A 27,469-nucleotide genomic window follows, 5' to 3' on the forward strand; every position below is an offset into this window, starting at 1 on the left:
CAGACCAGACCCTCCATCTGCTTGATTTAAGCCTTTTCGACCTTTGACCTCTATCAAAGCAGCTGGTTTCGTAACATGTTTGTGTCCAAGCTGAGGTAACAGAACGCGTGGATTCTGTAAGCGAAAGGTACGTGATGTTTAGCTCTTTAATCTTATACACCTGTAGTTTCACAGATTGCTGACTAGGGAAGGGGGGTCTGCCAGTCGTTACGATTATTTGGGGCGACGGGAGGGGGGGAGGGGGGCGCCGGGAGGGGGGCGCCGGGAGGGGGGAGGGGGGCGCCGGGAGGGGGGAGGGGGGCGCCGGGATGGGGGAGGGGGCGCTGGGATGGGACCAGCATCACGCAAGCACAAACTCAAGTCACCAAGAGTTAAATATCTAGAGAGACAATCGACTCATAACTGAACCAAGCGTAACCCAGCACCATTGACCACGTCTAGCTATATAATAGACGTACATGTCAAACAAGGACAAGAAAAGGATTTGTGCTAACGTTACATCAGGGACATTATATAATTATAATGTCCTTGGTTACATATAGAGTAGAGTAGAGTAAAGTAGAGTCTACAGTCAGGTAGGATGCTTAACATCATATATTTCAGGTTTGCTTTTTTAGTTCAAGGAGGTTCTCCTTATTTTAACCTCCTTGGTTAGTTAGCGATTACGGAGTCTTTTTATACAGACGAAGCCACTTAATTGCACCTCGGATAAACGCACCTTCCATTTAATTGCACCGAATCCCAATATCCAAAACCGGTTCCCATTCACTGCATTGTTAGTGACTCCGCATATCTGCACCGCGCATGGTCACCAATGCCGGATAACTGCACCAATTTTTTTCAAAAATCCTCGACAAGTTAACTGAAAAGGTGCGCTAAAATCGGCAAACGCGGTACAAATGAGCCGATGCCTGCCGGTGTAAAGGCGCAATATCGCCAATATGTTTTAAATTGTTTTGAGTAACAAAACAAGGCGGTCTCCATTGGCAGTTACGTTGATAGGAATCATATGGGAGGTCCCGGGCGGGTCACCCGTAATCAGTAACCAAGTTTTAGTTTCAATTCCTAGTTTCATGGCGGTACATGATTTATGTGAATCGACAACTGCACTCTACGTAATGTAACACAGAAACTGTTATCCCATGGGTGGCAAGACGATGTTTCAGAATGCCTCCCCTGTAGCATTATGATTACGTGTGTTGTAATGCGGTAGATCGCATAGAAAAATGAAAGAATGCAAAATCAAAAGAGGTTCGTAGTCATTTCTTTATTTTCAGCAGAGGGTCGATAAATAAAGTTAACTGAATAATTTCGTCTGTTTTCTTTGTGCTAATGTTTCTGACTAACAATACACTCCCTCGCCCATGGTGGTGCGGTCCAGCTGGGCATTTCGCATAATTGCACCAGCCAGATAATTGCACCAAAAACGCTGACAAATGGGTGGTGCAGTTAAGCGGATTCTACTGTAAATATGAATTGGTATTGAGGTTTTTTTTTATTTGAGTTGAATGTGTGATAGTTGTGTACCGATTTGTTAAAAATAGTGAGAACGCTACTAGTACCAGTAGCGACCCAAAAAAACAGCCCTCCCAAAAATTGTATGGCTACCCTGTGACATCACAATTCAAGATGGCAGCCACCACACATGCCAACGGATCCAACAAAGGTTTTGCTACGCAAACCTGTAACAAAGATGGGGGAGGGTGGCACCGGGATGGGGGAGGGGGCGGTTGTCATGAAACGCTAGGAACCATAAATTTGACACTGCCCCCTCCCACATCCCGGAGCTCCATATAATGTACATGTATGGTCACAGACTTTTTTTTCTGATTCCGTGTTCGTCACTGCACTTGAATAAATGTCACAGAACGTTGTACAATGTGTAGCTTATATCAAGTTTCCAAGAGAACATTCGGATTTGAAAACTTTCAAGATGATGTCCGGATCTAACGTTAGATACGTTAATTCGGAGCTGACATTGCAAACTTATATTTCACAATGGATAACTTAGCAACTGGCAGCAGTTCATTGTCATGTACCCAAACTTTTTAAACATAATTATGTATGTTAGGTTGTATCCAAAGATGACAGTAAGGGATATATAATAACTAAACAAATTTTCCACATAATCCCATAATGGTTTAACAATTTTACAGTCAAAGAAAAAGTGCTCTATATATTCTATAATATCGCAGAAAATACACTTATTATTTTTTACTATTCTCATCTTATGCAACAATATTCTGGTCGGATATACATGTGTATTATGCAATATCTTCCATTGCATGCTAATAAGTTTGGGTTCTTTAGTGGCCAAGAAGGCAGATTTCCATAGTTCATCCCAAGAAATAGAGCAAAAATCGTACAAAGGAAATCGTTTCTTTCAGAAATTTTGTGAGACTGGAACGGATTGGTATTGCATAATACAGAAATTCTTGAAGAAGTCTTGTGAGCGCATATCTTTCCCGCAAAGTTTGATACTGGGAGCTTCTTCATTATCTAATCGAGAAACAAACTTTCCACTGTTTCATTAGAGCATTATACTGTAGACCAATACATGTGCATTATTACCAACAATAGCTTTTACATCATCAAACGATATGAAGTTACCCTGATCACCTACAATATCATTGACGTACAGAATGTGTTGTCGAATCCATTTGTCAAAGTACAGCATGTTGCCATTGTAACTTATACAAACATTATTCCATAACAATTGCCGATTTACCTGATTTATCTCAATATCATTGATATCCTAGACCGGTTTCATTTCATACCACGTAAGTATCAATTTACGGTAATAGAAAGGTAAGGGTGCCAGTGAATCTTTAGATGACACCTAGACTGGAGAACAGTTATGTTTCAAAATACATAGATCAGGACCAAACTTATGAAATGATACACCTGTGTCTTCTTCCATGTAGGAGTAGGAGTTTCACCACTACAATTTTTTATCGATAGTAGTAAACAGCATTTGTCCATTATTCTTATATCTATCATTTTTAATCCTCCCATTTGAATAGATAAATCTGTAAAACATCAGATTAACATCCTTTAAAAAGCTATCTGGTGGAATAAGTGCACCAAAATTGTGAAGCTACAAGGTTTTTGAGCAAGTTATTATTTTTCCCATAAGACTAATATCTTCGCACCTTTTTTGTAATCAGTGTTTACCTTCGCTGAGAAGGTTATGCAGAGGGTAGCGTTTGTGGGTGGGTTTGTGTGTAGTGGACCAGCTTAACTCGAGAATGCCATGATGGATTGTCTTGGTATTTGGTATGTTGGTAGCTTATGATGAGACCTAAAAACGATCAGATTTTGGGCCCCCTAGCGGCTTCTTATGGTACTGCAGCGGAACTTCCTGTTTTGATATCTCATGTTCTGGACATGCTATGGAACTGATTTTTGAGTGGTACATGGATCTTTGGACAGAGAGTAAGTGGTATGGGTTTGGGCCCCCTAGCGGCTTTTTTGGAACTGCAGGAGCAGGTTTTGCGTCTGACTTTGAAAGGGAATAACTCAAGAAGGGCTTGATAGATGGTAATGATTTTTGGTAAGTAGATAGCTTGAGTGATGATGTACAAGATTAGATACTTTTTATGCAAATCAGTATCTAATTTGCATAATTAATGAGGAAAGTTTATACATCCGCCAAATTCCATCATAGGACTCTGAAACATGTGACATATGTAACTGAGGAAGAGAGAAATATCAATTGATATGAACTATGCAAATGAAGACCTCATTTGCATAATTAATGAGAAAATACTATAACAAGATGGCCTTTATGGATGGTCATGATTTTTGGTATGTAGATAGCTTGTGTGATGCTTAGTATGATTGGACGATAATTATGCAAAACAGACCATAATTTGCATAATGAATGAGGAAACTTTAAAAATCCGCTTTGTTCCATGATATGACTATTCAAATTGTAACTGAGGAAGAGAGGAATGTTGATAAATAGAAATATGCAAATGTGATATGAAATATGCTAATTTGCATACTTAATGAGTAACTTCTATAATTCCACACTTGTAAATGATGGCAATTTCATACATTTTCGTACTTTTTTTGTGGCACCGGGAAGTTATGTGAATGTGAACATCGTCGAATCAAATTATGCTAATAAGGGCCTCATTTGCATAATTGATGATAAATATTAGCATAACCTTCTTAGTTGAGCTCATCATTTGTTAAGCTCATACTTTGGACATGTTATATTTTAATACAATCAACTGGTATGATTTATTATTGATGAGAAACACTCCTAATACGTCAGTCATAAAGGTTAAAATCATTTGGCGAAGGTATGAGGTCGTGGAACTCTAGTTGTTATTGAGATTCTTGGTGTACACCTCCTTTAAAGAGTAAGGATATAACCCCTTTACGTTGAGTGGAAGAAAGCTGGTTCTTCGTGTAACCCTCATTCAGTGAGTTCAAAACCATAGATTTTATTCTGCTCCAAAAGACTTTATAAATCAAACATCAGTCGTGAGGCCATCTAGGCGGGTTGGGGTTTTGTGCGCGTGAGAAATTTGCGTGTCAAAAACTTGCGCGTGAAAAAATAAAGTTCAAGAAATGTGTCAGAAAATGTGCACTACAAAACTCTTAGTCAGAAAAATGTTACCCCATGATATGATTTTGCATCTGTTTCCTGAATTTTAGGTTTGAATTTTAGGTCCCTTGGGAATATCTAAGCTGACTCCCAAGGGATTTAAAACCTTTTTGGAGGTTTTAAGCTTAAAACTTGAAATAAGATGACCCACAATGGAATTAAGTATCTTAATGTTGCATTCTACAGTTCAAAATGTTGTTCTTTTAATCTTCAAGTGATTTTTGAGTGATTTTCAAATGTTAAGTTTTCACGCGCAAAAAAAGTTTGAAATTTGCGCGTGAAAGAATCTGCTTGAGAAAAGATGAAATTAGGCTAATAGAATGGAGAAAAGCTTCAAATAGTTACATTTTACAATACAAAACCTTATATAAGTAAGTTGACTATGTATTTCTTAAAGATTTAAGTGATTTAAGTGATTTTAAAATATTTAGGTTTCAAGCCCCCAAAAGTTTAACTATTCCCAAGGGCCCTATTCCCAAGGGACTAAAAAATCAAAAGTTTTCAAACCATAAATTCAGGTGTCAGATGAAAAATTGTATCATGGGATCACATTTTCCTGTCTACGAAAATTATACTGCACATTTTCTGACACATTAATTTTAAAGAAATTTATTTCTTCACGCGCAAATTCTTCACGCGCAAATTTTCACACGCAAATTTTTCACGCGCAGAAAACCCGTTCCCATCTAGGCTGGGACTGCAATTAGTCACTTTATCATTTATGTAGAGCAGTTGCACATTCCGCCATGTTTAACAACCCTTCACACGATTTACTTTGCATTTTACTCAGACAACGTAGGGAAGTGTATACTATATATATATATATATATCGGTAATAAAGTCATCAAAGCTTTCTTTGTCGAACTCGTCGTTTTTACTGTACAATTTTCTGTAGTAATCAACTTGTTGTTCCAATAAGATGTCTTGATTTGTTATTCAATATGGAACCATCAGGTGCTCTGAGACTTGTAATTACATTGTGTGTGGCACGTGCCTTCTCAAGTTGAAGAAAGTAGGCTGTGTTTTTTTCTCCTTCCTCAATCCATTTAACTTTTGAGCAGATTTGTGCACCATGTGCCTCCTGAAGGGCAAAGGCTTCAAACTCAGCCTTTGTGTTGTGCACCTGTTGCTGTAAAGTTGGATTCTTTGGATCAGAAGCTAATTGTTTTTCCAGCCATACATGCTTTATGGTACCTGTATTCAAGTTTGAAAATACACTATAAGCACTGCATCTTGTGTCTTTTTTTGTATGCCCTCCTTGTTTTTTTCCGCCCCTTTAAATGCTAGATTTGGAAGCTGTAGACGATGTCATCCATAAAACTTACTTGCTGTGGCCTAATATTGTAGCTTTATACCTTATGGTAGCATTCCAAACTCCATGCGAAGGTGTGCTGTCAGCTCCCAAGCCCCCATACTGGTTTGTGATCAACTCTTGATTTTTTTTGTTCAGAGGTCTAAGGCCATGTTGATATGATTTTATGGATGACATCCGCGAATACAGAAATTTTTGTCCATTTTCCAAAAAAAAAGGTTTTGGCCATACTGTAAATCGTACAAAGCAGCTGCAAAATCAGAAAATATATGCTGTAAATTGAAAAAGACATATTTCAGAAAACAGATACTAATGTCATGGAAAGTCATTTCCGAAGTCAAATTAAAGAATCCATCATGATGATGTAAAAAGAACAGAATAAAGAATCTATCATTCGGAATACCATACTGTGTGTTTAGTTTTGTTCATCCTTCCTGACCATGTAGATTTCATAATGAAGGCAACTTTTTTTGGACAAACTTTTTTTGGGGGTCCCCAGATAGAGGATGTCATCCATATAACCAAGTCAACATGGCCTAATGCTCGCACCCCCACTTGGGCGTCCGTCTGGAATAACTGCTTGCAACTTAAAATGTTTAAGAAGTGTATAGGACTAGGAGTTTATGGGTATTTGTCTCTTCCCAATCCAGGACAGTCCACAACTTTCCTGGAGGCAGGCAAGGAGAAAAACCTCTCACAAGATGATAGGATGTCAAGGGAGAATTGCTTTGTTATGCATCAAAAAGCCAGTACTTACAAAATCTACTTGGAATGGACACAATATGATGACCATTATTAGGCAAACAGCACTAAAGGCCAGTTCCTGGACAGTTTTTGGTTGCTACAGTTCCCACAGAGCCGATGTAGCGTCCAACACAAATCAACTGCTGGGAGTTACCAGGCCATACCTTCAGACCAGACTGCTGAAAACTGGGAGGATCCAGGATGACTGGAGACAGAAGAACAAAAGTTTGATGATGTACATCGGGGGGATTGGAGTGCTGGTAGCAGGACTGGCTTATGCCTGTGTACCACTCTATAGGATGTTCTGTCAGGTCAGTATGCCTGTGTACTAACTCTATAGGATGTTCTGTCAGGTCAGTATGCCTGTGTACCACTCTACAGGATGTTCTGTCAGGTCAGTATGCCTGTGTACCACTCTATAGGATGTTCTGTCAGGTCAGTATGCCTGTGTACCACTCTATAGGATGTTCTGTCAGGTCAGTATGCGAGTTATTTGGGATGACATAGTATCATGAAATTATAGAGAAAAGAGATCAAGGTTTGGGGTCAGCTGATTTTGCAATTGATTACAAGTTTGTAGAATTGAAAGAAAGGTGACGAAATTCACAGTCTGAAATTATGTTTCAAGGCAGACCATATGTAACTGTATTTAAACAATTTGTCCGCTGTTTTGCTAGATGAAAACTCATTGAAATGCTTTTGATAAATGAGATACATACACAGAGATTACGTACCTATTTCCTGTGGAATCTGTATCTGTATCTGCATGGCTGGTATAATACACCAGCTTCGTAGGCATGCGGCGCGGCAGCAGCTGGTTTCATTATACCAAATGACCTGTCACGTGTAATCTTCGCTTATCTACATGTAACTGAATGTATGCATATTCATTATGTATAATGTTATGTACCTCAAAATCACTTAAACAAGTTAGATGTGCAAAGGTTAGGTGTGACAGGTGTTATACTAATATAACCAGCTGCTGCCACACCGTGGCTTGCGAAACTGGTGTGTTACACTGAAGGGCAGTTCTAATGGCTATAAAGATACAGATCCGGATATATCTCTTACTATGTTTTGTAGGCCACTGGTTTAGGAGGAACAGTCAAGCATGGCTCGGAGACAGTGGCACAAATGAAACCTGTGGAAGACCGGGAGCTGGAAATCCGCTTTAGTGCCGACACGGCTGCCAGTATGAGGTGGAACTTTCGACCCCGACAGTCTGCTATTAAGGTACATATAGTACACTCTGACACTCAGCACAAAAAGTTTGGAATGTTAAATTTGTTCGGTCATTTTCAATGGGCTGCCATTGTTTGCGACATGTGTGAATGTGAATTGATGAATAAAACCATTACTATAATTACATTAATCAGTGACTTTTACTCTCCCGACAGGGTGCGAAATACCTGGTTGCACGTTGCACAGTGCAACAAGATTTCGGTTGGTGCAAGTTAATTCCAAACCCAGGTAGCGCAGTGTGCAACCTTATATTTTGAGCCAAAGATCTCAATCGGAGCCCTGGAAGCTCACAAAAACACAGTGTCACTCTCATAAAATTCGGTAAATTTTCAATTGAAATAAAAAAATCAACACTTTTTCGTTTTAAACCATCCAAAACCCTTCATAGATCCTGGAATTTGAGCTGAAAAAGACTAAAACACACTGCCCTCGGCTAAACAAGATTTTATTAGGTCAATGGGAACAAAATACTATTTGATTTATATTTTGAGATATTAGTAGTATTATACGCTACATACAAGCTTAATTTGAAGAAATCAGTGAATGTTGCTGGAGCAACCTGAAATTTGGATGTGCAACCTAGCATTTGCCCTAGGTTGCAACATGGGCAACCTGGCTCAAAAAAGTATTTCGCACCCTGCCCGATGACATGACATGGCAGCCAGTTTGGAACTTTGCACTGCAGCGCTGAAAGAACGTTCTTTTGAGAAGCAAACAAACTAAATATTATAATGAATGTCTTTTAATGGAATGTAATCATGATAATTGAGCACTGTTTGCTCATCAAATTATTTTTCGCAAGCCATGGTGCAAGGTTCCGAACCGACTGCCGTGTTCATTGTGTCATCGGGAGAGAAAAGTCACTGATTTATAAAATTACCTGGTGGGAAGAGCAGAGAAAAATCAAAAGCTGAAAGTATGGTTTCTTATGGCTCAATGTTAAATAACATCAGAAGGGTGTGTTTGTTTTAAACGTTTATATTCATTGAATGATACTATTCCTATTACAGATAGTAAGAAAATGTTGTATTTTGGTGTCATAAGCACTTTAAGCAACCCATGAGTATACGAAACAGCAAATGGGATGTCATTCATGGAACAATATACAAGCTTTCCCATTTATATATAGCGCATTGCAATGGTAAAGTATTCACATAGAAATGATGGACTAAAATAAAGTTTCCAGGTTTTTTGTGTGGAGTGAATTTGATTTATAGTATTTTACCCATTGCTTTTCTTGACATCTCTTGACATTCAGCTGTATTGGTCATCTGTATACCTGGAAAGGCCCACTGCTTCCTATCATTAACATGGTTACACATGCCATGATATAATTTGGCATTGGTGAGAATATACATATGTAGCTCCAGGATATGATCTGGATTGTGTGAAAAGTAGTTTTACTCAGGTTTGTCTGTACCTGGATATAGTCTTCCAGTAATATACATTCCACCACAAAACTATAATGTTTCCATCTTTTTCCATGTCAGAATGTGAAGAAACCCTGTGTAGAAGTAAAAAGCCAGGTCTTTCCTCCCTCCCAGCTGGTTCCAGGCGAGACAGCCCTGGCCTTCTACACTGCGCGGAACCCGACAGATCAGCCCATCATTGGAATCTCCACGTACAATGTGGTGCCGTTTGAAGCTGGACAATATTTCAACAAAATTCAGGTGCAAATATCTGTCAAAACTCACCTTAACAGGAATATGAGACATGTCACAATCATTAGCTTTGAGGCCATATTTTACTTGCTTGTTTGTTTGCTTGTTTAGACTCTTGTAGTGCCTAGTGGCGGTTTCAGTAGCAGGATATATTTTACTGGAAGGGGTTGCATGTCAGGCACCTCCTCCAACACGGAAACCCAATTTACATTTTCCTTCCAAAAGACGGTGCAGCCCCACCTGAAGTGTAGCCTTACATAAAGCCCTTAAAGAGTTGTGGAGGTAAGAGTGTAGGGAAGCTAAGGATGCACAGGAATGGACTAAAACAGACACTGTACGAAAAGCTGAAGTTTTCTGAGACTTTCCGGGTCGTGCCAACCTGCTCACCTCTACTGTACAGGGCCCGGCATGTCAGCGAAAGTGTCGGATATGCACCACTTTTCTTTGCAACACGTGAAGGCGCCCTGTGAATTCTCGTGCAGCCAGCGTCTGCCTCCGGACATGGATGGTAGTTGCATATTTAGCAGTAATTGTCACCTAATCATCACCTAATGGTTTGACGAAGCTTAGTGCATGTGCGCAGCTTGGGTCTGACAGGCCAGGTTCTGCCGCCAAAAAAACAGGAGTATTGTAATTGAAATGGCGTGGAGGTGCAAACTTGGACAATTGGCATGGAGGTGCAGACTTCCTGCATCCAGTGGACAGCTAGTAAAACACAAGCACTTCCTGATCGTGTGCCTAGTATATTTATATTGCCCATCCATACTATAGCTATGGGCGATACATATTGTATTTATCTCCATGAAAAATGGAGATATAGTTTTGGGTGTGTCTGTGTGTCTGTTTGTTTGTCTGTCTGTTTGTCTGTTTGTGTTTCCGGACTACTGTAGTCAGCATAACTCAAGAACCTCTTGATGGATTACGATGATATTTGGTATGTGGGCAGGTGTTGTGAAGCCTAATTTGCATTTTTAAAGCCAAAAAAAACAAATTCATCTAATTGTAAAATTATAGGACTGTCAATATTGCAACATGTTTAAGCAAGATAAAGGTGTTTATGATTAAGCATATATTATGTAAATGTTTAAGTTATTTGCATAAATAGAATTGTTCATGGAGATATGAGGTCGTGGAACTCTTGTTGGTCATGTTTCTTTCTTCTCCTGTCAAATTTTCAAATCGATTCATCTCGGTCGTCCCTGGGTCAAATGAGAATAGGCACATACCCCCAGACGTTGTTTTTCCTTTTTTTTGTAAATACCTTTGAAATGATTTTATTGAGGATTTTTGGCCATATTTAGGCCTCCTGCACTCTGGAATTACATCCAAATGACCTGAAATTTGCTATGGGGTTACATTGAACAAATATTCAAAGAACCCCATTCGCACTTTCTGCATAGTTACACCACTTCAAAATATAATTTTGGGGGTATTTTTGGTAGATACTTGGCTATTTTCCTCATATGACCATATATGGTGTTGACCATGTGGCCAGGTAGAATAATTCGGTCAGCCAATGAGAGAGCGCATCGAAAAAAAATCCACAGGTTTATCAGACTCGACCTGATTGGTTGAAATAGTCAATTCAATTAGAAGCACTATCTGCCAGGTGCAGACAGGCACAACTTTACTGCGCCCCGGCTCCCCGCCCTGTTAATGTTGTGTCCTACTGAAGTTATGAGCAATTGAGAAGGTTCAAAATCCACGCCTTCATTAACAAAACTTTTCTGGTGCTGTTTTCCGACATAATTGTATTGCTCTATATTCCTCTGTGTGTGTATATTCGCAAAGGCTTATGTCCCTACAAATGGTTGTGTATCTTTAGAAACGCTTTTGTAATGGTGGTACGTGTCAGTGTTACATTACTTACAGTACAGGTCACAAAATATGCATCAGAAATTTGCGGTACGTTTAGAAGAAATTTGTGAAACTTTTGCAAAATCTGAGTTGGTTCCGAAGAACTGCTGGGTAATGCAAAATTATCTGGACCCTGAGATTGCGGAAATTCTTCCGCAGAAAAAATCTAAACGTACATCTTCAGCAAGATTCTATTTGTTAATACATTCTGAAATTTGCATGATACATGTTGGTCCATACACCGCTGGAAGAATCCATTCTTGTATGAGGGGGACATTTTCAAAAACTTTGCATAGGTTTGATTTTAGAACAATCGCTTTTTGCATGGGGAGGGAAATGGGGGATACATGTTGTATTTGCTCATGCAAATGTTGCCTTTATAATTATATCTAAATCTATATATGTAAATTACTCATTGCAAACATGGGAATATCTCTGGTGGGTATGTTGATTGCTCTGGCCTCTGAAAGGCATCTCAACCTCCTCTTGCTTTGCGGTACAGAGTTCTAGCAGGCTTATGGTTGGTGGCTGTTAGAAACCAGGTACAATCACTAAAATAAGGCAAGGAAAAGCCCAACCAGTCTTTTAGAATATCTTAAGTTTGCACAACTACTGAAATATCTCTTCAGAATTCTCAATGTTTACTTCAGCATATTCCAGATATTGTTCTACACTAATTTTGTTATGAGCGCTTATGTTCACCATTTTCTAGGCCCTTGATGTGTATTCAGCACAGCAGATGAGGGAACATTTTGCATTTAGCAATGCTGTTATTTGCCTTGCTAGTTACTTAATCATTATGATTATTATTTATTGTTGATAGCATGTGTTTTCATGTTGCTACAAGCAATACATGTAACATTACCTTTTGTCTACTTGAACATGCTGAAATATGCCAGATGTTTCATAAGGATTTTAAAGTGTTTTTTCTCTTTACCTTGCAGTGTTTCTGTTTTGAAGAACAGAGGTTGGAGCCAAATGAGGAGGTAAGTGGATCGAGTGGTCCAGTCTGTATGGCAGAAAACATGGTCTGGTCCAGTGACTCTGAGCAAAGGTTGGAAAACTGGTCCAGCCTCTTGTGTGTGAGGTTGCGCTCCTAGTCTAGTATTGGCAAAGCTTTATGCTTGTTGAGTATAAGACCAATTCTGTAATACAGGACCAACTAACTCAGTACATACTGGTAACAAATATCATGTATACTTTTGAACTTTGCAGAAAATTTGTTGATTACATTTGGCTGTTAATTTGAATACATTCGAAACGGTCAGTGCGGTATTGAACGGAACACTGATAGAGCTCACACATTAGCTAGCACACCAGGTCAACACTGATGTCCCATGGTGTCGGGTGAACATCATGCTTTTGGTGCGGGTTACCCAGGTTTGAACCAGGTTCACAATATTTAAATGTGCTTTTGCCTCGGAAGCCAAAAAAGTCATATTTCACTTGGATATAGCATCCATAGTTCAAAATAGAATTGACCGTTCAGTGCTAAAACATTAACCGTTTCAAATACCAACAACTGTTAACAAAATGGAAATTTGCTTTGCCTCTTCTTTGCTCTGCGACTGCAATTAGCAGTGAATTACAGTCGTGAAAGAGGTGGGAGAAATATGATAGCATTCAATAGTAGTAAAGCCGCCTCTCTTCAATTCATTCCACAGTTGTTCTACATCTGATTATATTTATTTGTGACATTAGGAGGATTAATGCACAAGCCCACACATGTATTCGAATTTGGCACTGCTAGAGAATTTCGATCAATGTCCCTTTATTTCTCAATTACATATGTTGCATTTTTGAACTGTCTTTAAATACCACTGAATGGACTGGGTTAATAAAATGTCATCATTAATTATGCAAATTAGATTCTGATTTGCATTATTACCATTTCATTATATTACGTAACACTTAAGCTATCCTCATAATAAAAACAAGTATACAGGTTTGGTTGTACATCCTTTTGTGGTTTGACCACTAGCTGTCGGCCCCTGGGGAATATTTGCCCTAGTTTCGAAACTAACAGGTGTTAGCTGCCACAACATGCCTAGAATGGAAAGCACTGTAAATATAGATTCTCCTCATTAGTCATGCAAATTAAGTCACAATTTGCATAATTTGCACTTCATTATGTACATCTCTGTCCAAGCTACCTGCATACTAAATACCATGGAAATCTGTCGTTACTTTGGTCAGTTATTCTCCTTGGAAGATTTTGACAAAAACGATAATTGATGCAGTTCCAGAGCAAGCTGCTAGGGGACCTTAACCTACAACATACATCACAAGCTATCTGCCATCCAAAAATAAAGACCATAGCATGTTCAGGTCAAAAGGTGCAAAAAAATTAAGTTTTACTGCAGTACTGATGTCACATACCAGGGGCCCCAAAGTCGACCTTGACCTTTGTTCTTCCAACACCTACCCACATACCAAATATCATTACAATCCATCCAGACGTTCTTCAGCTATGCTGACTACAAACATCCGGACACACACACAAACACTGACACACACACAGACACGCTCAAAACTACATCTCCATTTTCCATGGAGATAATGACTTTGCAATAGTTCACTGTTGTTTCGGGTAGAATATTTTACACAGGGGTGATTTTGGAACAGTCACTTTTTGCATGGGGAGGGAGATAGGCAAAATATGCTGTATTAATTTTGCTCTCGCAAATGTTGCCTTTCTAGTGTCTGTCTTGTTTCAGCTTTGTGGTTAAATTTGGCCACACTGACCCTGCTTTATTTCCTTGTGTACAGGTTGACATGCCAGTCTTCTTCTTCATCGACCCAGAGTTTGCAGAAGACCCTGCCATGTACAAAGTGGACGCCATCACTTTGTCTTACACCTTTTTCGAGGCAAAGGATGGGCTCAGATTACCATTGCCAGGATATTCCTAATTATGACTTGTACATGTCAGAACTAATGATGGAGCACCAACATGGAAGCACATGGCGGACTTTGAAACCAGCAGTTTCACTGTAATGTTATTACATTACTACACTAGTCATTAGGTTTGAAAATTTGTACTGTAGAGGACTTTGATTACAAACTTGTAGTAAAGAATGAAGCAAACCTTGAAGGAGATTCCATCTTTAATGTTGCACAAGTCATGATATTAGAGTGTTTCCTGCCAAGCATGACTGTATTGAACCTGGCAGCAGCTGTTATCTGTCAGTAGGATCTGACTGGTACCTTTAGCTGACGTAGCTGTATCATGTCTTACAGAAGTTACTTACCGATAGGCGTGGTTGGTGACCAGCATGTCCTTAAGCAATTTAATACAAACTGGTGTCATAGGGGGGATTTTACTCACAACCTTCCATGTCATCGCATTCAACCGACATTCCCAGAACCCGGAAGATGCAGATGTTCCATTACAATCTGACCGATTCACGACAGATAAGGCCACACCAATTTAATTTGTTGCTTCTCGGAATAGCCTGTCCTGTTTTTCCCATTTTGAAAAAAAAAATTGGGTCACTATTCCCATTCACAAATTTTAACTCCCAGTTCAGTTGTAACAATAGCCACCAAAATAGATTATAAAGGCCTGCACATACCTAAAAAGTGTGGTCACATTGATCATAAGTTATGATTTTTCATTTATTACAACTTTTTCTCGATATCAATCCATATATTACATGGCAAAAGGTTATTTTGTTACTGAAATAATAGTGCTAGATCAAAGGGTTTCATTTGCATTAAATGAGCCATACAAAGCTGAAACTTGAATAATCCTCTTATTCTTTATGTTATGTAAACCCTTATCTTCACCCCAGACTATTTTCAAAAAAATTTATTTCAATTTTTTTTCACCAATTTTTTTCTGAAAAAATCCGTGAAGCAACATATTAAATTGGTGCGGCAAGTACAAAAATAACCTGTTTTTCTTGGTATTTTATGCATGTACTACTATAGTGGGCTGGTGTCTGTGGCATGGGTTAGACAGCTCGCCTAAGTTTGATCGTCGACCTCTGATGTTAACATCCAGTATGCTCTAGTCAGATTCACGTAGTCGTTGTCCCTGCTTAGGTGGTTTCTGTTTTGATCCATCCTTTCCAGGCTTAGTATTAGTCGTACAAACTACTGGGGTGGGTCCGGGGATGCTGACCCCTAAGTTCACCCCAGGAACACATGTGCTATACATGACCTGAACTGAAAGTAGTCAGAGACTCATCACAGTTCGGGCAATCAAATGTTGTTTATGCCGCTTAGTCGAGGATTGAGTGATCAGCGTGAAAAGTACACCTCCACTACCCATTAAGTATCTTGGAGTTGGCAAAACATGTACACTAGGTTAATGAGGTAATCCCTTTCTTGTTCTTTGTTAGAACTTACAGCCAACTAATAACACAATTCAACCAGGTCATTGAGTTTGATCATTGAATGCAAAATATTTCTTCATAGTGACAAAATCCCTCAGCTGGGTTGACTCCCCTAGTACAATATACACAACAGTTGCTCAATCATTTGTTATGAAGCTTGTTCAAAGCATTCTGCATGCATGTATGACCATCAATGAGGATCGAACTGAGTAAGTAATCATATAGAAATCTTTAATCTGATGGCTGGCATTCTATTATATTACACAAAATACAAGTATGTGGACCAGGACTTAGCCTGGATACCAGACCCCCAATCTTTAAAATATCTATTGACAATTCTCGTTATTCTTCTGGTCAGGTGGTCGGGCCTGGCTTCTCACTGATCAGGAACTGAACATGGTTCCACACAAACCACAGCTGGAAACAAGACGGACAATCTTAGCTTCAGTTTACATGATAATACATGTAGTTTTCCATATTTACTTTTACCATGAAATTCAACAAAATAGATTCTACAGAACAGAACAGGTCAAAGCTATCAGAAAACAGCCCTGGTCCTTACCTCGACTGGAACGCACAACATTCTGCCTGCAGCCAGCAGGAGGACAGCTGTGTAGTGGATGGTGTGGGGCAGGTGCCATGTGTACAGCTGCACACCTGTCTCATGGCCGTACAGCCAGAGTGGCAAAACATGGAGTCCTGCTATAGCAAACATCCCTACAGGAGTCTTGAAACCTGTAATAAGAACAAAGTCATCGCCAAGCTATAGTACAATATACATCATGTACCTACATGTACCAATGGAGATGGTCACATGTTGTGCTGGATGTAGGCAAATCAGGTAAATAGCATCTTCCTCTTATGCTTTTTTTCACATCCGAGTGGAACATTGCTGAAAGGGGACTGAGAAGTCCTCTTCTTCATAATGTCCTTGATTCAAACCAGGACAGGTGACATTAAAGTGTATAAGACACCAATGATATCAAAATAAAAAATTCCGGAAATTACATAAACCATGATAATATTGTTTGATAACATAGACATTTGCACAAAATACACACCCTTCAGACGTTATTGAACGTCAAAACATCATACCTCCAGCTTCTGATTCTTCCCACCAGGTAATTACATTAATCAGTGACTTTACTCTTCCGATGACGTCACATTGAGCATGGCAGCCGGTTCGGAACTTTGCACTGCGGCTCGGAAAGAACGTTCTTTTGAGAAGTAAACAAGCTAAATATTATGATATCTTTTAATTGAATGTAATCCCTATAATTGAGCACTGTTTGCTCATCAAATGATGTTTTTAACAAGCGATGGTGTAAGGTTCCGAACTGGCTGCCGTGTTTTTGTGACGTCATCGGAAGAATAAAGTCACTGATTAATGTAATTACCTGGTGGGAAGATCAGAAAAAAATCAAAAGCTAGCAGTATGGTTTCTTATGGTTCAGTGTTAAATAACATCAGAAGGGTGTGTATTTGTTTTGAATGTTTATATTCATTGAATGATACTATTTCTATTACAGATGATAAGAAGATGCTGTATTTTGGTGTCATAAACACTTTAAGACTTAATTGAAAGAAGAACATCTATGTAAAAAGGTAGATGATACAAAATTTCATTGTCATTGAAAGAACAAACGGTATACCTAATGGTATAAACATTCAGGCCTGTCCAGCATGCCACATACCTTTCGCCATAACGCCTTCCACCCACCAGGGGGCCTCGATAGACCGCCAGACTGGCCCCATGTTGTGTGTGCAGACAAACACAAGCCACTCCAAACAAGCAATAAAGAATCCCCACTAAGATGAACAAAACAAAACAGTAGATAATCTTACAATGAAGGTCTCTTTCAATTTAGCAAGTATTCTGTTCTAAACAAAGAAACATTACACACTGCATGACAACTGCTAACTCCCTGTCAGTCTGTAACGTCAATACCCTTAGCATCTTAGCAAAGGTAAACACCTGCAGTTAGATTATGGTCAACTTTATAAATTGTAACCATGATTTATGATAATGGTCATCATCAGACTTTCAGAAAGTGTATGGTGCCAGTTGTCAACTGAAACAGATAGTCCCTTTACTTCACTCTCAATGCCACAAATGAACAGAAAATGGTGAACTGTCAGGTTCCCTGGATCTTATGATAACTCCAGACTCATTGTCAGCACACTCAAAAAGATATCCAAGATGGCTGCCGTCTGCAGGCAGGTTTGAGCAGTGCTGTCCCCTAAGTGCTATTTCTTTGTTTTCCGCTTCCCGTTTGCCACTAACTCGTTACCTCAACATGGGCCTTACATCAAGGGAGAAGGAAGAAGTGATTCCAGGCATCATTGATACCCGAATTAAGGCTACCATCGAGGATACTATCGTCAACGCTTTCCAGCAAGGAGGGGTGCTAGCCGCCATAGTACCTACGATCGTGTCAGCTGTGCGCGAGGCCGTCGTCGCGTCCATCCAGGCTGAGCTTGCGAAGTACCACGAGGAGCTACATCAGCAACGGGAAGAGTTCAAGGACCTGACTACACAGTACAACAACCTCAAGGATGAACACAACACGCTCCAGGCCAAGGTAAATAACCTCGAGCAGTACTCCAGAAGGAACTGCGTCATCATTTCTGGAATACCTGAGTCACCTGGTGAGCGGAGCACAGATAACGCAGTCTTGTCCGTTGCAAATGACAAGCTCAAGTGCGACCCACAGTTGACCATCAACGACATCGATCGATCTCACCGTCTAGGGAAACCCCGAGGAGATGGAAAACCTCGACCGATTATCGCCAAGTTTTGCTCGTACCGGTCTAAGGCAACCATCATGCGTGCCAAGGCGACCACCAGCGGCAGGGCTGTACTGAGGGAGAGCGGGATTTTTGTCAACGACAACCTGACGAAAGCCAACATGTCACTCCTGAAGGACGCCCGATCACTCGTCAAGCTGAACTTACTCAACCAAGCCTGGTCCTACGACGGCAAGATATTCATCAAGACTCTGAAAGATGAACGGCGACTTCTGTTTGCATCTGTCGACCTTGATATCTATCGGGTCTCCAAGTAACGTACCTATGGACCTAGCACTTATGGACAGATAACGTCTGGCATTTACAATCTTAATGTCACACTTATCATCTACACTACTCATTTCACTGTATTGTTATCACGTTTAATTTTGTATGTTCTGTGTTAAAGTTGTTTGTTATTGTTCCACACAGCAGAGTTGGTATCATCATTACCATACCAATTACCGAGGAATTCCTCCTCACAGGTGCGTGGCAGACAGAGGAGCGCTAGCATTACTCATTCATTACTGACCTACCCCAAACTCTAATAACATGAAATCTCTATCTGTCTGCCACGCAAACGTAAGGAGTCTTCCTGCAAATGACTTTGTGAAACTCCATGAACTAGAGTCTGTTGCCCTAGATGTGGGATTCGACGTAATTGCGCTAACAGAAACTTGGTGTGATGAATCCATCCCTGACTCAGATATTACATTGTCATCATATCGATCCCCGTTACGACGGGACCGCAATAGGCATGGGGGTGGGGTTGCGCTTTATGTATCAATTAATTTGTCATGTAAAAGAAGGTCTGATTTGGAAACACTCGGTTCCGAATCAATCTGGTGCGAGGTCAGAATAAGAAATTGGGATGTTTATATCTGCGCATGCTACAGACCACCTGGCCAGAATGTGAAGGAACGCTCAGCATTCATAGACCACCTGCAACGGTCTGTAGATACCGTTATGGCCAGTGGACCTTCTGAGCAAAGTGTAATTGTCTTACTCGGTGATTTTAATGGCAGCTCAGATAATGCAGCTGGTATAATAAGCAGTTTCGTGTCTGATAACAACTTTACTCAGTTGATATCAGAACCTACTCGCAGTACCAATACGTCATCATCGGTGCTTGATCTCATTATCACTGACTCACCTGGTCTTTTCGTGGACCATGGTACTTACCCTCCCCTGGCTAACTGCGACCATTCTCTTACTTATGGTATAATGTCTGTCAAGATCCCCAGAGCCAAAGCCTATAAACGAACTGTTTTTGACTTTACGAATGTTGACTATGAAGAACTTAACTCGAAGATTTTTGATGTAGATTGGAATTCCGTGATATCGGAACACATTCCAGACGTGAACGCCTCAGCCGAGGCTTTCATGGCAACTCTCACTAATGTCATAAAGCTGGTCATTCCTAGTAAAGTAGTCACCATTCGTCCTAGAGACAAGCCCTGGATGATATGTGAGATTAGGTGCTTGCTTAGGAAAAAGAGGCGACTGTACAGAAAACACAAAAGAACTAAAAACCCAAGTTTGTTTTGTGCCTATAAACAAGTCCGCAATCAGTGTACAGATTTGATTAGACAAGCAAAGAGAAATCATCGGGATAACCTTTGTCTCGACCTTGCCAATCCAACTCTGAACCCCAAAAAATGGTGGTCCGTCTCCAAGGAAATCTTCCTTGGTAAGACCGATCGTGTTTTACCTTCTCTACTTGAAAATGGCACTGTTATATCGGAAGACAAGGCTAAAGCCGATATTCTTAATAGCTACTTTGCAGCTCAAACAAACCTTAATACCGAAGGCGCCTCTTTTCCCAACTTTGTACTCAGAACAGACTTATCTATCAACTCAATTACTTGTTGTCCCGCAGATGTGTACAAAGTAATATCAGACCTTAACATTAATAAGGCTACTGGTCCTGATGGCCTGAGTAATAAACTGTTGAAGAGTATTGCGCTTTCAGTATCCGAACCACTGTCACACTTGTTTAATGTTTCATTGAAATACGCCTGTTTCCCGTCTATTTGGAAACTTTCTAATGTCGTCCCTGTGTATAACAAAGGCGATAAGCAGGCGAAGGAAAACTACAGGCCTATTTCACTTTTATGCGCTGTCTCTAAAGTGTTTGAACGTATAGTTTATGTTCCATTATCTACCTATTTACATGGCAACAACCTGCTTACCGATCGAAATTCTGGTTTCACTCCCGGTGATTCAACTGTTAATTCATTGACGCACCTTGTTCACAACCTACACAAAGCAGTAGACCAAGGTCTAGAAGTCCGTGCCGTCTTCTTGGATATATCCAAAGCTTTTGATAAAGTATGGCATGCTGGGCTTATTTTCAAGTTGCGTCAACTGGGAGTATCCGGATCACTTCTGGAATGGATTGAGTCGTACCTTACGAATCGAAAGCAGCGTGTCGTCATCAATGGGTCATGTTCCAGCTGGTTACCTATTGATGCAGGTGTCCCACAGGGGTCACTCCTAGGGCCACTTCTTTTTCTAGTTTTTATTAATGATCTGGTGGACAATCTGCTAACTGAAGCCAATCTTTTTGCTGACGACACGTCGCTGATGGAAATAGTTTTGGATCGTCTTGTCTCAGCAAACAGATTGAACCACGATCTTAAATTGGTGGGTGACTGGTCAGACCAGTGGTTGGTAACTTTTAACCCCCTCAAAACCGTACTAATGACATTTTCTATGAAAAAGATCAAGGTCCATCACCCACCGTTAGTGTTCAAGGGAGTTGAACTGAAGGAAGCTGATTGTCATAAGCACTTGGGACTACATTTAAAACGTGATTTGTCTTGGTCATACCATGTATCCGAATTAACATCCAAGGCAATGAAACGTATAAACCTTTTGAAAAGGATACAACATTTTGTTCCCCGGGGAACTCTGGAAACCTTGTATTTAAGTATGATTCGGCCATTAATCGAATATGCAGACGTTGTATGGTGCAGCCTCCTCGGCAAAGACTCAGATTTACTTGAATCTGTTCAAATATCTGCGGCACGGGTTTGTACTGGAGCCATGAGAGGCACTAAACACGAGTCTCTGTTAGCCGAGGTTGGTTGGGACACATTGGCTATTAGAAGACAAAAACATAAGCTGATTCACTTTTGGAAAATATTGAATGGTTTCGTACCACAATACCTTCAAGACCTCATCCCACCACGTGTTTGTGACATTGTCCCATACAATCTCCGTGCCAACCAGAATTTCACCTCCATTGTTTGTAAAACTGAAAAGTGTAAAAGATCTTTCTTGCCCTCAACTATTCACTTGTGGAATGAACTGCCCTCTAATGTCCAAGCATCGCTTACGATCAACGTTTATAAAAAGGAACTGGACTCACATTTCAATAGACCGATCAAACACCCTCACTTCTCTCACGGCCAAAGACATGCAGTTCATCTTACAAGGCTTCGTTTAAATTTCAGTCAGTTAAACCACCACCTATTTCTACACCATTGTATAGATTGCCCTACATGTAAATGTGGCCATTATAGTGAAACAACTGAACATTATCTCCTCCACTGCAAACTTTATACCACCCAAAGAAGTACCATGTTATCATCTCTATCCAACATAACTGACATTCAACAACTTAACGACAGCTCACTATGTTCTATTCTGTTACGCGGTTCCACTTCACTCTCATACTTACAAAACTGTAATATATTCGACATAGTTCATACTTACATCCACTGTACTGGAAGATTTATTCAGCGATAGATACCAACTTGTACTGTCTATTGTTAATTTTCTTTTATCCATTTTGTATTTATGCATGTCATTATGTCTCTTTGTTGTATGTGTTGAGTAGAAGGCTTCATATAAGCAATCGCTTTCTGCCTTATACTCCATAAACATATACGAATAAAATAAAAAAATTGTCAGCACCAAGAAGACTGACGTCATGTTCCAACAACTCAAGTAGCTCAGACAGGTCTGCTGAGCGTGCCACATCACCCAGGTTATCAGCAGGCAGGTGGCACATACAGTCATACTGGTAATTAAGGCAACCCGACTACACAGCCACCACCTGGTCTCAAGTGGCGCCTGCGACCGGTGCTTTCGAGGGAGGATCGGACTGAAAAGCCATTCACTGATGAAGTCTTCATCGAATGCAATGGACAGACATCATCATTTTTGTATGAAATCATACTTTCATAGTGACATCATACATGCATGTATGTATGTGCTAATGTTTGTTAGAAATCAAAACACCATAACAGCCACCAGGCTTTCTCTTATTTTACGATCAAAGTTTACCTATTGATAAAAGCAGGAACCATGAATTCAACACTTTTGGGCATACACACCAAACACACCACTAAATCACATTATCAACAAGATTGGCAAGGTAAAAAGACGTTGCCGTGGCGACAGTGGTCTCTGTTAATGTTCTAGTTTTTTTAGCCCACATGGCTTTGCAAATATTGACCTCACTTGCAAAAATTATATCAGTTGATCACCTTCTCTACCCAAATAACACAAGTTTTCCAATGTATGAAGAATTCTTGGACCTTCATTACCATTCTAAAACATCTTATTTTTGGGTCAGCAACCATTGCACTTTCAACTTCACATGCTGGCCATGTGTCCCCCTCCCCCAAATGTTGGGAGGGTGACTCACGGCCAGGGGAGAGACAACTCTCCAAGCAGAGGAGTGGGTCCGGCGGATTTTTGTCAGGCTTTCTACTTTTTTTTTTTTTTTTAAATCTCACCAACATTGGTGACCGATTAAAAAAAGAAGTAGAAAGCCGGAGGGATATGATATGATATCCTCAGGTCTGCTATTTCTCACCTGGTTTACCCATAGCATTCTGGGTATTCAAAATGATGCATGGTTTCTGAAGATGTGTTTGCAAGGCCTCCAAATAAGTCTCACTTTGCTTCGATCAAGGACAAAAACAGAGTTGTGTGCTGTTACTGACGGATAGACGGATATCTCGTCTATTCCTCTTTTGGTCAATCCAAAATACATTGTAGGTACTGTACAGTCATGTATGTAACGTGATAATTTGAATGTTCATGACGTTACGAAATTACCTTTTGCAGCGTGCAAAACACCAGTTGTGCAGCGCAATGATATTTTGGTTGACGCAACTTATTTCTTACTGCAGGTTGTGCAGTGGGCTACCTAAATTTTGGGCCTGAGACCTCAGTTTTGCAGTAATTATGTGGACGAAGTAGAAATAATTTGAACCAAGGAAGCTCAGAAACAAGATAGGCAATGAAAAAAAGTTATTGCCATGGCGACGGTAGTTTTTTTTTTTCCAATTTTTACTGTACCCTGTTTAGGGCACTGATAGGTGGTGCTGTTCCTACAGGATTTCAAACTTTGATTGGCAGAAGATAGTATTAAATCAAAGGTGTGTCGAATTCACGGTTCCTTGCATTACATACACACATACATGTTTCATACTCGTAACAAGTTGGAGCGTACACATGATTTAGCCACCAGTATTCTCAATTATACATTATTTCAGTCAAGTCTTTTCCATTTAAACAAGGTTCCGACTCAATAACTTACTAGTAAGGTTCTTAACAATGTCGAGTACAGAAAGCCACAAAAAATCAAACTCTACAAATTGTATATTTCTACAACATGCAGGTCATCACTCAATACAGAAAGAGTGAACTGGTACCTAATATCTAACAGGTACACCTAATGTAATAGTACTTACCTTATAAAGGCAACACCAGAGCAGAGATCTTCCTATGCAGTCCACAGCAACATCCAGCTGCAGATTTAAGGAGGTTGGTCCAGATTAAAATGTAATTTTAATCAGAGTACCTTTATAGCATTTTACTAACAGTCACAATCTAATCATGATGAGCCTTGACATGTGTGGCCTATTCCCACTGCGCACTGATTAGATCAGACTAATGAGTGCACCTGAACATACCATATGAGTACACAAGGGACAGACTACCCACGAGGAATATCAGAGAGGCTGCAGCCAAGGAATTTGGGCATGACAAGGCTAGGTTCTGGGTGATTACGTTAATTTGCCAGCTAACAGCATAATCAGTGTACCACGTAGAGCGCAGAGGACAGGCCAGGTACCGAGTGACAGCAATAACTGGTGTGGGGAACAACGGGACACTTTCAGAGTCAAAACTAGAAAATATTTCCTGAAGGGTCAAAACGTCATTAGTCTTTCCACTAACTGTGAGTGACTGACCCAAGGCCCTAGCCTCTTACTGTACATACCCAGGCCCCAAATGTTAATGTACATACCCAGGCCCCAAATGTTAATGTACATACCCAGGCCCCAAATGTTACTGTACATACCCAGGCCCCAAATGTTAATGTACATACCCAGGCCCCAAATGTTAATGTACATACCCAGGCCCCAAATGTTACTGTACATACCCAGGCCCCAACTGTTAATGTACATACCCAGGCCCCAACTGATAATGTACATACCCAGGCCCCAACTGATAATGTACATACCCAGGCCCCAAATGTTAATGTACATACCCAGGCCCCAAATGTTACTGTACATACCCAGGCCCCAACTGTTAATGTACATACCCAGGCCCCAAATGTTACTGTACATACCCAGGCCCCAAATGCTGATACTTGCTGCAGTTTTCTGGCTGCCCAGCCATCGACACCTGAAGGTAGCAGATAGAGCAGCTGTTACATAACATCAACACACAGAAATAGGAAGGCAAAAACACTATTTTGGCTTCCACATTACCCATAAAAATGATAATCATTGTTAGACTTGAATAAGAGATGTTTTACAGGCCAACAATACTTTCTTTCTTTTCTTGTTGACCTGATAATAGACAATATGTACAACTAAGCCACACCAATTCAATTCCAAGGTTCTTGGATTTTAAGAAATGGTGCTTGACTGGAAATTATCAACATAAGAACACAGTCTGAGCAGAGATCTGTACCTTGGTACACACAGTTTCAGGGAGTAAAAAAGAGTGAGAAGCAAATTTTGCTCCCAGCCCCATTTGAAGGATGTCGGCTCGCTAGAATTTTACCGGTACATTATAATTGTCAGGGAACCAACAAATTAAATTGTGGCCCTAGTAAGGGGTAGCAGACATCAGAACTACAAAAATGTAGTTCCAGTCATGTGTACATGATGAGGTGTACGTGTGCTTTCTGCAAAAGTGAGTATGAGCAATAAAGACCCACATATGTAAGTAAGTAAGTGTTATACTTAGTTGCTTCTTGATACAAAGCAGTGGAATAAGTGTAACAGTGGGGATCAACTTCCACTAACTGACCAGTCTAACGTTTTTTACAGGGCCAACTCAATAAACTCCAAAAAGCTGTAACAATTATCTGATTGATGGATTTCCTCTATAATTCAACAATGCAGATTTTCTACTTTTTTCCAAATGACTTGAATGATAGAATGTTCAGAAAGTAGCAGATGCCAAACCTTTGAATGTACAATAAAGGTTATCATTATCATCATTGTCTCAATTATCCCTGATGGTGATTTGAGGTTTGAAACTAAGTTAAACATAACATAGTGTTCGGATAAGAGGCATATTGCCTATAAGATCCGCGTCTACCTCACTTAGTTACACTAATTGGAGAAAACTGCACCCCTTCGCTACAGATGTCATTCAGCCTGGATGTCATTCTACATTAATGTACACTGTAACTTGTAAGACATGTTTGTGCTTCATAGTACACAGGTGCAGAAATGCAAACCAGTCATTATATCTAACAGACAAACTAATAATATTTCTTTCAAAGGGTTCAAAACTTGGCCCTGGTCATACACTGATCAAACACAACTCACCGTCCAGGAGGATAGACAATGTGTACAATGGAATAAACAGCAGTGGCATGTCAAAGGTCAGCCAAGCAGCCAATAGCAGAGCAAGTCTGATGTAACCTGTCAAAAAGTAAAGTACAAATCAAACCTGGACAATTTCACAACGTATTTTTGTTGTAGCAGGAGTTATGGTGGACAGTGTTTATAGGTACGTTGTGTCTAAAAGAACCACCAGCAGTATTTAATTAACAACATGAAGATATACAGAAAAGGTGATATAACCATCTTATACTTTGGTCAACTTATATTTTATAACAGGTCATTCGAAAAGGTTAAACATCATTTGGCGAAGGTATAAGGTCGTGAACCTCTAGTTAAAAATATGATTTGAAAAAAAAAATTGATGAAAGAATTCAATGAATTCACTCTCAAAGCCAAGGTTGTTGGTGAAGATTCTCCAGGGACCGCCTGGGGCATAAATTTCAAACGTTCCCTTCTTTTGGTCATTTCGTGGAGGTTAAACAAACAACAACAGCTAATATAAAGCCCGGTTCCGACTACGCATGTGCAGTGTCAAAGGTAAAGGCCCCTGAGACGTAAACAAAACCCGTCTGGGCATTGTTATGCAAATCTAGACGAGACGAGGACTGTTTACAAGCCAGGGGCCTTCACCTTTGACACTGCACATGCGTAGTCGGAACCGTGAATGGGCTTATTAATTAAGGTATCCTCAAGGTTAGCTAATTGTCAACTTACCTATAACATTAGGCACGTACCAAAGGACACAGAAGCGCGGAGTCGTCATCGAAAATGTAATTAGTTAGTTTAGTTGTGGACAAAGTTTAATAGACCTCGCAAATATTATCTCAAGAACGTTGATTATCAATGTTACTATCTCTGAGCACCACAGATGATTGCGCGACTACAATATCAATCTTTAATCGGCAAGACTGCTGGTTTTGAGCGGAGATGCCGTTCACGGTTCTTGTCCTGGTCTCAGTGGAAAGGTAATGGCCTCAGACGGCTTGGATGCGCATCTGTTCTGCGCAGTTTTTTCGAAGACGGCGTCTCCAACCAGACCTCCACTAAGAGCAACACACATCTAGTTTGGTTGTGTGCACACGTC

The 27,469-nt window shown here is 40.1% G+C and overlaps 2 protein-coding genes across 6 annotated transcripts; one reads left to right on the forward strand and one right to left on the reverse strand.

The window, feature by feature from the left end:
* Positions 1–15,816, forward strand: LOC136446559 (cytochrome c oxidase assembly protein COX11, mitochondrial-like). Of its 2 annotated transcripts, XM_066444988.1 has the most exons (6): positions 1–127; positions 6,581–6,985; positions 7,758–7,907; positions 9,461–9,586; positions 12,379–12,420; positions 14,204–15,816. In XM_066444988.1, exons 2-6 carry the CDS (start codon positions 6,632–6,634, stop codon positions 14,342–14,344), a joined length of 813 nt encoding a protein of 270 aa, XP_066301085.1. In that variant the 5' UTR covers positions 1–127; positions 6,581–6,631; the 3' UTR covers positions 14,345–15,816. The 2 variants fall into 2 exon arrangements, with proteins under 2 accessions (XP_066301085.1, XP_066301086.1); XM_066444989.1 differs by lacking the exons at positions 1–127; positions 6,581–6,985 and adding an exon at positions 7,089–7,150.
* On the reverse strand, positions 15,817–27,469 carry LOC136446560 (uncharacterized). Of its 4 annotated transcripts, none has more exons than XM_066444990.1 (7): positions 27,100–27,467; positions 26,368–26,463; positions 25,152–25,207; positions 24,271–24,327; positions 17,467–17,581; positions 16,335–16,507; positions 15,817–16,189 (listed from the first exon to the last, which is right to left on the reverse strand). In XM_066444990.1, exons 1-7 carry the CDS (start codon positions 27,146–27,148, stop codon positions 16,127–16,129), a joined length of 609 nt encoding a protein of 202 aa, XP_066301087.1. In that variant the 5' UTR covers positions 27,149–27,467; the 3' UTR covers positions 15,817–16,126. The 4 variants fall into 4 exon arrangements, with proteins under 4 accessions (XP_066301087.1, XP_066301090.1, XP_066301089.1 ...); XM_066444993.1 differs by having other exon boundaries at positions 27,120–27,465; XM_066444992.1 differs by lacking the exon at positions 27,100–27,467 and adding an exon at positions 26,770–26,976.

This window comes from Branchiostoma lanceolatum, chromosome 12 (assembly GCF_035083965.1).
Source record: "Branchiostoma lanceolatum isolate klBraLanc5 chromosome 12, klBraLanc5.hap2, whole genome shotgun sequence".
NCBI lineage: Eukaryota > Metazoa > Chordata > Leptocardii > Amphioxiformes > Branchiostomatidae > Branchiostoma > Branchiostoma lanceolatum.

What these genes read in the sequence shown, in the direction of transcription:
- LOC136446559 (XM_066444988.1), top strand. Translation starts at nt 6,632, where the DNA reads ATGATAGGATGTCAAGGGAGAATTGCTTTGTTATGCATCAAAAAGCCA. An exon ending in TCTATAGGATGTTCTGTCAG is followed by an intron (nt 6,986 to 7,757) that starts GTCAGTATGCCT and finishes TATGTTTTGTAG; the next exon opens with GCCACTGGTTTAGGAGGAAC. An exon ending in AATATTTCAACAAAATTCAG is followed by an intron (nt 9,587 to 12,378) that starts GTGCAAATATCT and finishes TTTACCTTGCAG; the next exon opens with TGTTTCTGTTTTGAAGAACA.
- LOC136446560 (XM_066444990.1), bottom strand. Translation starts at nt 27,148, where the DNA reads ATGACGACTCCGCGCTTCTGTGTCCTTTGGTACGTGCCTAATGTTATA. An exon ending in GGAAGGCGTTATGGCGAAAG is followed by an intron (nt 16,508 to 17,466) that starts GTATGTGGCATG and finishes TTCTTATTACAG; the next exon opens with GTTTCAAGACTCCTGTAGGG. An exon ending in TGTTGTGCGTTCCAGTCGAG is followed by an intron (nt 16,190 to 16,334) that starts GTAAGGACCAGG and finishes TCTTGTTTCCAG; the next exon opens with CTGTGGTTTGTGTGGAACCA.